At 31.9% G+C, this 13,124-nt stretch overlaps 2 protein-coding genes across 2 annotated transcripts in view; one reads left to right on the top strand and one right to left on the bottom strand.

Annotated features, from left to right (window-relative positions):
• Window positions 1-13,124, bottom strand: part of LOC139502487 (dnaJ homolog subfamily C member 10-like) — a 380,520-nt gene that overhangs the window by 105,924 nt on the left and 261,472 nt on the right. The window lies entirely within an intron of this gene.
• Window positions 1-13,124, top strand: part of LOC139503280 (uncharacterized) — a 29,817-nt gene that overhangs the window by 15,624 nt on the left and 1,069 nt on the right. Inside the window, exons 9-10 of the mRNA XM_071293042.1 lie at window positions 2,000-2,071; window positions 5,423-5,737. Coding sequence (XP_071149143.1) covers window positions 2,000-2,071; window positions 5,423-5,737 — 387 coding nt within the window. The remainder of the gene's footprint in view (window positions 1-1,999; window positions 2,072-5,422; window positions 5,738-13,124) is intronic.

The raw sequence follows: 13,124 nt of genomic DNA, 5'->3' as shown, positions 1-13,124 counted from the left end.
AACTCTTCATATGGTATGCCCGTTCATTGAAAAGACACTATCATATTTGAGATCTAGAGCTTCTTAATTAAAACAACATAGACATATCGGAATTGCCCACGACCTCGGTATCACTGTACGCAGCTACAAAAAGGCTAGCTTTTCACTCGCAAACAAAAGGTGTAAATGAAAAGGATCGTGCACATCCAAGACTTGCAAATGCAAAAAATCTACGATAGCATGTGGAAGTAAATGTTTCCCCAATCCTGCATACAAACGAACTATGGCATAAATGTTTTATTTTTTACGTAGTATTTGAATTATAAAAATAATACATTGTCATGTAACCATCATTGTTTTTTAGATAAAGTTTTTGTATTATTGAAACTTTAAGAATGTAATTTAAAAAAAAATCCTATATGGTCCAAATTCTCATATGGTCCGGTCCATTGATAACCAAACTAGTATTATACTCATATGGTCCATTGGGAACTTACTGTCCTGTTCTTATTGACCTGTTCCTTTTTTTCACATGAAGCAGTCTTCCGTATATGGATGATATCCTCTCATAGAATGATTGAAAGATTGAGGATTATATTGAACACATCTATCCCATCAGACTGAAAAAGGATACACCAAATACAGTTTATTTACATCATATGTAAAACAATTGACAATGATCATGATGAGGGAAATTAATAACAATACTTTACAAAGAGAGAGATGATTTCCTAATTTGTGAACTTTCTATTTCTATATACCAAAATTCCTGCCGCGCCTGAATTTTAGTATTTGATCATTTAATCCGGAAGTATTTCCTATCCTTATTTTCTTGATGGAGGTTTGCTGCTCATAAGAAAGCGATTAACCCAAACCAGGAATTACTAGTAGTGATGTTAGAGTAATACTTGCGAACATTTTACGAATAAGCGGGTTGACTATTATAACGATGGATATGTTTCCATTTTCGTAACCACAATCCCGTCCTTTTTCCTCGAAATTAATGTGATTTCAAGAATTAAATTGATCCCTGGAAATGTAATTGCATGAGGAGCACGATCAATTTACCATTTCAAACTACATGAGATAACCCGCGGTATGGTTGCGTTCGTGTTGCTCAGGGTTGAGTTGTCTACGTTGTAGACTGTTGTTTGCATTGTGGATGTTTTCTGTGTTTTTCGTTTTGTACTGGCAATCGTAATTATTTTAGATTGATAATTTTGAAAACTTTGATTGTATCTTCCGGCTCTCTGTTCAACAGGTATCACAGTCATTTGCAGACGTGACAAATAAAGAAATAAAAAATATACTGATAATTTCAATTGATTTCGTTGGCGTCAAACTATTAAACATAAAAAGTATATAAGGAAAGCATAGGATATACATGTGACAGTTAAAGCATAAAACAAAAAAATACAAAAACGAAAAATTAAAGTAATTCTAAAAAGTGTTTTAAAATGAAAGATATTAATACATTTTAGTGCTTACATCTACTCTCTTTCTTAGATTTTGCTCAATTCTTTCACATGTTATATTAATTTGTCCTTGTATAATTAAAGTGTCTGAACACGTCACTCATAGATATCAGTTGGGATAGGTCTACTTTACAAATTAATGAAATGTTCCGGAGGTAAGGGATCGATCTATCTAAAAGGACTGCTGATTTATATTATATGTATTATATGTAATAATAATGATTTAACTTTTCAAAAACAAAAACAAAAGATGACATCATTTATGCAAGATGATCCTTGCTTAATAAGTATTTTTATTCTGTAATCTTTAAAAATGTTCAAGTATGAACTGATTTGATATCATCCCTATTGCTGGAAGTTTTAGTCGATTTGATGTCTAAAATTCAGTTATTGGTTTAAATCAAACAAATATAGAAAGTATAAAGCACATTATTTGCACTAGGAGAGTGCATATAAAAGCATTTAGAAGGATTTAAAGCAGCTTAAAACAAAACAAAAAGTTATCTAACAAAATTTGTTTTAATATAATTTTTGCTTTTATACAGTTTACTTGGATGAAACATCTCAAAGCCATCTTACGACATTGCAACAAATGTTAAAGGATAAAACAATAAACGGTAAGATTCTGCAAATAGTTTAAGGTCATTGTGTATCAAGTTTTGTCATTGTTTAATGTATCAAACTATGCGACATAAAATGTGAAAATCTGGAGTGTATGTCATACTTACTTACTCTCCAATTATTTTTCCTAGTTGAATTTGGAGCATTTTCTTCTTGTTTCCCTAGCTCCTGAAACTGACTTGACTTGCAGTATACAACGAATGAAATTATAAGCTATTAAATATATCATATCACAATATGTATCAACACATTAACTATTGATAAGAGGGAAAACAGATTATCAAACTGTGCATATCCATTCGGAACATGCAAGTTACGATTTTTTTAATTACTTGTAATTAACGATAATATTATATATTTCTCGAATGACGCTTTGAAACATGTAGATACATAAAAGAAATATGGTAAAAACCGATGATATCGATGTTTTTCTTTTATTTTTCTCATTCCATCAATATTTGAATTTAAACTTAAAACTTTTCCTTTTTCATACTTGGATTGTATTATTACTTGTTTTAATTCGAATTAAACTGGAAACAAGTTATATTAAATATTATATAAAGATAAAGTGAAAACCCGAGCATGACACTAATACCATTTTGCTGACGTTGTGACATAACGACTATACTTTTTTAAAACGATCTAAAAATCTTTTTGCCTGACGAAAAATCATTTACCTGTAAGAAACCATTATGTTACCTTTAACTATTCAAATAGCACTCCTCTTTCTTAATATTGAACATCTTAAGGTAGCTTAACTGCTTCTTACAGGTAAATGATAGTTCAATCACAAAAAAAATAAATAGAATAAAATATTAATTCCCCCCAACGTGTAAACAAAAATACAACCTAAAACAAATGACAATTAAAAAAACAAAAACATTTTATTAAAGTCACCTTCCAATACAATAATTTTGTCACTTATCAAAACGGGTTCTTTAGAAGAAAAACAATCACTTTCAAATTGATTTTAACACTACCATTACTTATATCACAGACGTTTTTCTCATGTTCTCATGTTTTTTGGTTGTCTCTTTCAGCACTAATTCAATTGGTTGATTATGCTATTTGTAAGTCTTGTTTTTGTTGCTCTGATGGATTATTTTTTCAAAAGATTTATCCTCGTCCATTATTAATAAACAAAATTGACCTCTGGTGTTGCTCTTATTCTTCCTAATATCATTTTCAACTAAAATTAAACTGAAAAAGCAACACAGTAATGCTTTTAAACGTTGATAGGTCATGCTGCAATGCAAGGACCATGAATAACCTGTACAAAGTGCAAATCTAGAACTTGCTTCATGAACTAGGGGACTACAATAATTTTTTTATAATTTTCAGGTTTTGGCATTGTTAATTTTTTAGCTCGATATTATTGCTTAAATATGAATATAATGCAACACTTCGCATATGAACGACGATGAATATGGGAGCAAAATAAAGGAAGACATTATCGCATGTTATCTATCAAACAATTCAATCGTGTTTATAGATAGCGACACGACCTTGCAGAAAAAAACCACCAAAAAATGTGAGCCAAGAGGGAGGGTGGGGTGGTATGTAACTCAGGATGTACCGTTTGGGTAACAATAACAGCCTCTTGAAAATTCCGATGACAAAACAAAATATAACTGATTGCACGTTGTTATCCCTTCATTTGTTCATATTCATTTTATATTTGAAATAAATCGACTGCCGTGCACTCGATATGATCTTCATATGCTAAAATATATTTGTTACTCAGCAAAACGGTTTCTTGAGACGGAAAAAAATCACTTTCGAATTGATTTTAACACTACCATTACTTATATCACTTAATTGGTTGAGTATGCTCGTTGTATCAATATATTCTTTTTTCTCATTCACCTTTTACAAAATACAACCCGAGAAGAAACAAAAAGCTGATAGGAGAGACCTACATTTTGAAATATAATATATTTTAAAACTTGCCATTATTAGCTGCTATAGCTATATCCTCTTTTATCACTTACATTTAATATATCCAAGTGAACTTGAAATTAAAGGTATTACCGACACAGTTAAATCTGCTTCATATTTAGACCTTTTTCTCGAAATGACTACTGATGGTAGGTTAAGTACCAATGACAAACGCGATGAATTTAATTTTCCTATAGTCAACTAGAGCTAGCTCAAAGTACGTTGATTTTGTTAAACGAGGAATACTGCTTTCTCAAAAGTTGCTAAGAAAGGGCTTTGAATCAATCAAATTTTAAAGTCATCACTCAAGAAATTTTACGGTCGCCATCATGAGCTTATTGGCCATTATGACAAAAGTTTGACAGAAATCATATCTGATATTCTTCCTCAGTCATAATAATCTTCCATCATTACCGCACTGAAGAAAGAAATAACACGACGGGTGCCGTATATGGTGAAGGAAATGCTTACCCTTCCGGAGCACCTGATTTCCCTTCCGGTTTTTAGTGGAGTTCGTGTTGTTTCTTATTTATTATTTATAACTGTTGATGTAAATGTCCTTTGGTTTCGTTAGTCTTTGTTTACTCCTTGGTTTTGATTTTTATTGTCTTTGTAATCCACATATGTTGATATATCACAACTCGTTTGCTATGCCTATGTATTTATTGACGTTTGGATTTCAATGAGCGTAATCTAAATTAACTGGTAAATTATTAAGTCAGGTTCCGTTGCCACAAGTTACTTAAAATCTTTACTAAATTTTTCTATAGATACAAATATTTGGTTTCAGGTTTGGCTGTAACTGTCTCTTTGACACATTCCCCATTTTCACTCTCAATTTTATAGCTTTTTTTGTCTTAAGTTTTTGAAAAAAAAGTGATAATTATTTCATGCCAAAACTTTACCGTATCATAACATGTGCTAAACAAGATAAACATATCTTTAATTGGACATCAGAGCGAACTGGTTCTTCAAAGTTATAGGCAATACAAATGTACAAAACCAGTTACTCTTGATCTGAGCGACAAGGCGGATATGCCGTCTTATCTTAATTTCATATACTTTTTTATTATTCAAAAGAAACCTATATGAAAGATTCTTGTACAGTGATGTCAAGTCCTTAAGCTTACATTTGAAACCAAAGTTACCCAAACATTTTACTTATTTACAAAGTTACAGCGATGCATAGGAACTATTTTGTTAAAACAAATTGTACTTCATTGTTGTATCTACTTTTGGACCAAGCCAAATTAGTGGTTTTATACCACAAAAACAAGCGCATTATGAGGAAGTAATAATTACATGTTTTGGGTGTCAATTCCTGTACAAACGCAGAGTGTTATTTTTTGTTAAATATTTGTTAAAACACTGTACATCAAAATATTTCTTTTTAAAATTGTCTTTTCAAGGAGAGAAGAGATGCCCTTTCAAAATAGTTATGATGCGCAACCAAGATGGGAGTGGAGACGAGGAGATAGTCAACACTCTGAACTCATATGTTGACAAAGTTAACCAGAAACTAGATATACACGGGATAGGAATACAATTTATATGTGCCATTCTTGGAAGTATAGTCCTATACGTAGACATATTGGTTGAAAAAATGGAAACGGATGAAAAATTCAACTTTGTGCTATATTCGTATATGCAAATCATAATTCAGACTGGCGTTATTGATGTTTCCTCAGCTGGGTATGTGGATGTTGCCCTCATATTTCATGAAGGTTTGTTTGTCTTATAATTGTTTTATATTTTATTTCCAGATATTTTCTTTTTATTTACACCCTTAATTTTGCAAGTATAAGGTATTTTCCACTTTTACTGGTGAAAGACATTTCGATTTTTTCTCTATTAATTAGGTATTTTCACGTTTCCACTTTTTCTTGGAAAGACCTACTGATTTTTTTCTGGCAATTAGGTCTTTCCACATTACCTAGAAAACAAACTTTTGATTTTTATTTGATTATTTAATATTTGCCATTTTTCTGCGGAACGACCTTTTGATTTTGGTTCTAATTAGTATTTTTCGTCTACCCATTTTTTGTTTCTTGTCAATATGTTGTTGAAATATTTAATATTTGACTTGACAACAGTTTATTCCAGTTTATTCCATTTTAAAGCTAAACACTTTACCATCTCAAAATTATATCAATTTTTATACAATTGATATAAGTGATATGCTCGGACTTCTCTTCAACTGAATTTTTATGTGTGTATTGTTATACGTTTACTTTTCTTCATTGGCTAGAGGTATATGGGGAGGGTTGAGATCTCATAAACATGTTTAACCCCGCCGCAATTTTTTTCAGGAGCCTCTGGCCTTTTTTTTTCTTGTATGATTTATAATTTTAGTTTCTTGTGTATAGTTTGGAGTTTAGTATGACGTCCATTATCACTGAACAAGTATACATATTTTTTAAGGGGCCAGCTGAAGGACGCCTCCGAATGCGGGAGTTTATCGCTACATTGAAGACCCATTGGTGGCCCTCGGCTGTTGTCTGTTCTATCGTCAGGTTATTGTCGCTTTGACACATTTCCCATTTCTTTTCTCAATTTTATTTGTACTTGGTAAATTTTCAATTTAAGGTCCTGGGTCCACTATAAAAAAAATGTCAAATATATCGTCATGTTCTTAATTTTTACATTTACTTCAATTCACCTCTACTCTGGCTGTATCTAGGCAGTTATACTTGATGTGTCTTGAAAAAAAACACCCAAAATGAATCTCCCTGCGATGAAGCCTGTCTTATCAGAATTAATAAGTTTGTTATTCTATCTATTATATTATCCTCTCTTCTGGTATTGTCGATCACCTTTTGTATTCGATCTATTTTAATTTACGGCAATGAAATGCGAGTCGGGTGCAGTGCATTATAACTTTAATGCTGGTATTGGCACCTGTGTTAGATTGTGATCAATAGTTAAACATGTGTTACACTATTATTCCAACTATTCTATGAAAAACACTTCATCTTGATGTATCAAATGCACTGAACTGTAATACTGGTACATCATGTTGAAGAATAACATGAATAAGAAACAGTACTTCTAAATTACACATGTTGCCAAAACAGCAATTATTATCTTAAATTGCTCCCATATAAAAAAAAGAACCAATACATTCTGAGGTTATCAAGGTGCTGAGGTAAAATACCAGCAAATAATTGTAAAGAAAAAACATGCACAATTATTTTATCCCCGACAAGAGTTAAGTAACCACAGGCTTATATAGTTCAATGTATGCGCGAACATTTCCAAATTGAGGTAATAAAAGTAATAACTCACATTAGCAACACGACGGGATCCACATGTGGAGCATGCTCTCGTTACCCGTACGGAGACCCTGAGAGCACTTCCATTTTTTGGTCTTCAGGTTTCTGTGCTGTGTTTAGTGTACTGTTTTTTTTTTCTTCCGTCTTTTGTTATTGCGTTATTTTTTTTTCGACTTTTGAGTTTGAAGACCCCTTTGGTATTTGACTCCTATCTTTTAAAGAAACTGAATAAAATATAGGACTTTAACCGATAGTTAACAACACTGTTTAACCTCATTAGTGACACACTGTCGTGGTCTTCGAACTTTGTATTCCAGTACGATATCTATTGTTTTGTACAGTCCCATTTGGCATTGCTAAACAAAACGTATACTTCAATGATGTGGACTGACAGAAAAACATTAGAAAATGTTCGGACATACATTCTAAACTTGCTTCTGATTACGACTAAGAAAGACTCCAATTATACAGCAAATGTTATAACACATTAGAAATTAGTCGAACTCTAAGCATTTGATTTTAAGTCAGCCCTCTTCAGAAACACTCAAATTCCATGAATTGCGCGCTGATAACACATAAATACGTATACATGTAATCTTATTCATTTTTTTATATTGTGGCCACCGTTTTTGAACAGCAGTAAATTATCGTTGCCTTAATTTAAAACATCATTGTTTTTTTTAAGATTTAGCAGGCAATGAACCGTAAGAAGTTCAAACAGGCCTTGTTGAAACTGATAAAGCGAATAAATCAGATTTGTTTCATTTCTACTTAAGTAATTAAACAAGCGTATACCAATTATGACGATTATACTAAGTCTTACTTTAATTCAAGCACTTATAACAGTGATATAAATATGTGTTTATTTTTAAATTCTAAACAAATAAGTAGATTCTATTAAATAAAAATTTGAAAAAATCAAAGTAGACTTACCTTATTAAAAGTAAAAATATCTGTCGAGTCTCAATCTACTCAGAATGTTTCATTTTTTGTAATATTTCACTTAAATAGCTTGACTTTTTAACAAATGAGAGTACACACAAGGTTAAAGGGGGATGGGGGCACTTAGAATATTTGGTTTAATACCACTACTGATTCCCCTTTTAGTCTTTGTTAAACTTGAACCTTTCCAAAAATTTTGCAGAATTTATCTTTGTTTCAAATAAAGAAATACTTGGCATGAGTAAAGTATTATCCTTTCAAGTACTGTAGACAAAACTTCATATAACATTTCGTTGCTAAGAAAATAATCATCACGGGAAGTTTAACAATCAAATGATCACCTCTTTTTTTTATGGCCCCGCCACTAAGTGATCGGGGACATATAGTTTTACCCTTGTCCGTCATTCCGAAATTCCGTAATTCCGTCATTCCGTCATTCCGCAACAAACCATTATACGGAGTTTTTTTTCAAAACCGCTTCAGATTATGGGCTGATATTTGGAATGTAAGTTTTATATGATGAGTTACAGATCAAGTTTAAGTTTCGTTCCGCTCTGGTATTTTTTGTCAAAATTACGGGCTTTGGACTTTGAAAAATTGTTGAAAATCATAGTTATACGGACTTTTTTTCTATAAACACTTTCAGATATTGAGATGATTTTTGGCATGTGAGTTATCAAGATGAGTTACATATCAAGTTTAAGTTTTGTTTTGCTCCGCAACTTTTTGACGAAATTACGGGCTTTGGACTTTGATAAATTGTCGGAAATCACAATTATACAGCCTTTTTTTCTAAACGCATTCAGATATTGGGCTGATTTTTGGTTTGTGAGCTATTCATGATGAGTAACAGATTAAGTTTAAGTTTCGTTCCGCTCGGCTAATTTTTACTGTAATGTCGGACTTTGGACTTTGATAAATTTTTGTAAATTACAGTTATACGGACCTTTTTTCTAAATGCTTTCAGATATTGGGCTGATTTTTTGTATGTTAGCTATCCATGATGAGCTATAGATCAAGTTTAAGTTTCGTTCCTCTCCGTCAATATTTTCTAAAAATAATAGGTTTACAATTTTGAAAATTGTTGAAATGACAGTTATACGGACATTTTTCTATACACATATCCATATTTTGAGCTGATTTTTAGCTCACCTGGACCAAAGGGTATTATCTTGAATATTATTATAGATAGAGATAAACTGTAACAGCAATAATGTACAGCAAAGTAAGACCTAAAAATTAGTCAACATGATCAAAATGGTCAATTGACCCCCTAAGGATTTATTGCCCTTTGTAGTCAATTGTTAAAATTTTTCATAAAATTTGGAAATTTTCACTAACATTTTCCACTGAAACTACTGGGCAAAGTTCATTATAGAGAGAGATAATTGTAATCAGCAAGAATTATTAGTAAAGTAAGATCTACAAGCACATCACCATCACCAAAACACAATTTTGGCATAAATCCATCTGTGTCCTTTGTTGAATATTCACATATACCAAGGTGAGCGACACAAGCTCTTTAGAGTCTATAGTTTTTATATATGAGACTACCATCATGTTTGTGTCCACATGTGTCATTGAAATTGCCGATTTTTTAACTTTTGGAGACGGGGCCATTCGTGTCGCTTTGACACATCTAGTTTTAACTGTGTACAAGCTTTAGTACCAACATAACATCAAGCTTCGAAAATATTCTATAGAAACACCAAATAAGAAAAAAAAAATCTTTGAAACACCCAGTATGTTTGTTTATGACTCAGAATTCTTACTGTAATAATATATATGACTAATTTCTACCTGTCAAACTCAAAAGAACATTTTTTCGACACTTTGTCACCGAATGTGACGTACTATGATTTGGTTGTACTACACCTACAGTGACCTCCATGACTAACACAATTGCTACTTCTAAAAACGTTGATGATTTTAACAGGTTGCATGGTATAATGGAAGAAGTATACTGTATTAATCATTGATCAATTGATCAATACTTAGAAAGTGGTCGTAGTCAATATTGTCGATTAGATAGGTTTCAATGTCTTATATTGTATGCATTGCCTCAGCTTTGTATTGCACCCCTTTTTGGAATCGTCGGTTTTTAAATATCCCCAACTTCGTATTTGATTTGGCCTTCTAACTGTTTTGATTCGAATTTCCCGGTTCATTTATGCGCCTCCAATTGGAGAACTCAACTATATATAGAATTTAGAAAAACTGTTGAGTTGTTAAATGTTTGTTAAAATGAATATCGATATAACTAGGAAAATAGGACAGTTTTACTGCCTGAGATCGCATCACATTGGTGTTTCGTGGTTTTTATTCTTGTAAAAGATGTAATCTCACTTCGTACTCTGAAAATTTAAGTACATTAATTTTTTATAAAACATTTTCTTGGGCAGAGGAAAAGAAGAAAAGGCTATCATTGTCGTCTATCTGAAATAAATTGTGTCTTCTTGCATCTGGCGAACAAAATAAAAACAGCTTGATTAGTTAAACGGGTTTCTGATTCCTTCATATGTCCGAAACATTGAACGCTAAAATCATTCTTTCATGATAAATATGCAGTTGTTCCAGAAGACAAAACCTATAACAATATTGTTTTCATGTGCAAACAGTTCACTTGGAATGTCACAGTAAAGAACTTGACCTTACAGCAAAATAATTAATCAAACATATACCTGAACATTATTCACGGGGGAGGAGATTTTAGGAAATCATCAATCCGTCCTTTCTTCGGTGTTAACTTAAACTTTTAAAAGTTTATAATCATCTACCATATTTTTAATAAATACCTTAACCTAAAAAAAAAATCCTGACAAAGAATGACACATAACCAGGTATCGAGATGTTCTTACCATAATTCTTTCTACTGTATGTGATGAGGTTTATTCAACCAGCGGTGTAAATCAGATATGCTTTCTTCAGAACGCGAGTGATAATTTAAAAAAATCCCGCTTAGTTAACGACTTTAATGCACCCATCTAATGTACGGCTATAAAATAAATCATTCGAAAGCTTATTATCTTTACTGTCTTTTTTGCCCGGTCTTCAATAATTCGTACGATGTAATTTTCGTTAAATCAAGGTCAAAGGTCAAACTGAACATTCCTCCAAAAGTTAGAATTACACAAAATGCCACTTTCTGGTTCTTGTATTGTATTTGTTCCCTACAAATGATCTTGTCCTTTTATAACGTAATTACCATGATTTCAAATCAAGTGCAAACTGCTGACTATGCGGTATGGGCTTTGCTCATTGTTGAAGGCCGTACGGTGAACCTTTAGTTGTTAATGTCTGTGTCATTTTGGTCTCGTGTGGACAGTTGTCTCATTGGCAATCATACCACATTTTCATGCATTTCTTTAAAATTACTAAAAATGATAAAATTTCAATCAAATCTAAATGTTTTTTTTCAATTTGAATATTTGTATGTAAAAAATAAAAGTAGATTTATTGTTTATAGACCCAGTGATTTTTTTCATCATTTTCAACTGCAATTTATATGATGTAGGTCCAGATGCAACTTAGAAATGAAGCTTTTGTATATATGCAAAAAAGAAAACCCCACCACCATCTGTTAATTGGGATCATTTTGTGTTTTTTTTTTGCTTGATACTATTTCTAATTTAGGCAGATAATGATCAATCATATTTAAAACAGATAATAAAGGAACTTTAAGGAACAAAAGAGGAATAGTTTATAAAACAGAGTTTTCCGAAGTGGAAAGACATGTTACGAAGATTATTCTCGATCAATTTTCAAATGAAAACTGTCTGTACATTGCGCTTTTCAATATCAAATCCGGCGAATTCCTTTTAATGTTAGCCTATTGTTATATACTAGTATTTTGTTAGTTGTTTTATTAAATATGACTATAAATTAATATTTCAGATTAATTAAGATTGAATACCTTTCACGAACAACTGTAATCATCATACTGGTTTATGTACTGTTAACACAGTTTTGTATAATGTTTTAAGAATATTTGTTTGTCTGTTCTACTTTTTCGCATTAGTCATTCTGTCATCTGTTTTTCTTCGACTAGGGTTTGAGACTGATTCCTTATTATAGTATCTCTACTTTCAATCAAAGAAAAGAAACCATGAATTTCAAAGATAAGCGAGAAAAGACAAGAGAACTTAAAACTCATATATTTTTACAAAAAATAAACATGAATTACCGAAGTCCAAGTGAAAATTCAAAACAGAAAGTCTATTATCAAATGACAAATCCAAAAGCTGATACACATCAAACGATTGGAAAATAGTTGTCATAGACCTCGTTGCTCTCTCTCTCCCTCTCTCTCTCTCTCTCTCTCTCTCTCTCTCTTTCTTTATATGATATAGCAAAAATGTAGGAATCATCTTGTCCCAAAATTATAATGAGCAATTTCGATTTCCACATTTGGAGGTTATACGTGAAGGGATTTGTTGCATAATAGACATATTCAAATAGCGCTAAAATGGAAATCTCTCTCTCTCTCTCTCTCTCTCTCTCTCTCTCTCTCTCTCTCTCTCTCTCTCTCTCTCTCTCTCTCTCTCTCTCTCTCTCTCTCTCTTTCTTTATATGATATAGCAAAAATGTAGGAATCATCTTGTCCCAAAATTATAATGAGCAATTTCGATTTCCACATTTGGAGGTTATACGTGAAGGGATTTGTTGCATAATAGACATATTCAAATAGCGCTAAAAATAGAAATCGCTTTAAATTTACCAGAATATACCTATTTCATTACGTTAACAATAACATGTAAATCTCTGATTTCGTTATTCTCATGCATATGCATATGAGCAGATTAGTCGAGATCATGGAGATTGATCTGAATTTTAGTCACATTATTTTAACCCATGTTTTTAACACTTGTTCATAACATTTTGTACGGTCTATTTTTCA

This window comes from Mytilus edulis, chromosome 14, assembly GCF_963676685.1.
Source record: "Mytilus edulis chromosome 14, xbMytEdul2.2, whole genome shotgun sequence".
Lineage (NCBI taxonomy): Eukaryota > Metazoa > Mollusca > Bivalvia > Mytilida > Mytilidae > Mytilus > Mytilus edulis.
This window is presented reverse-complemented; position numbering and strand designations above follow the sequence as displayed.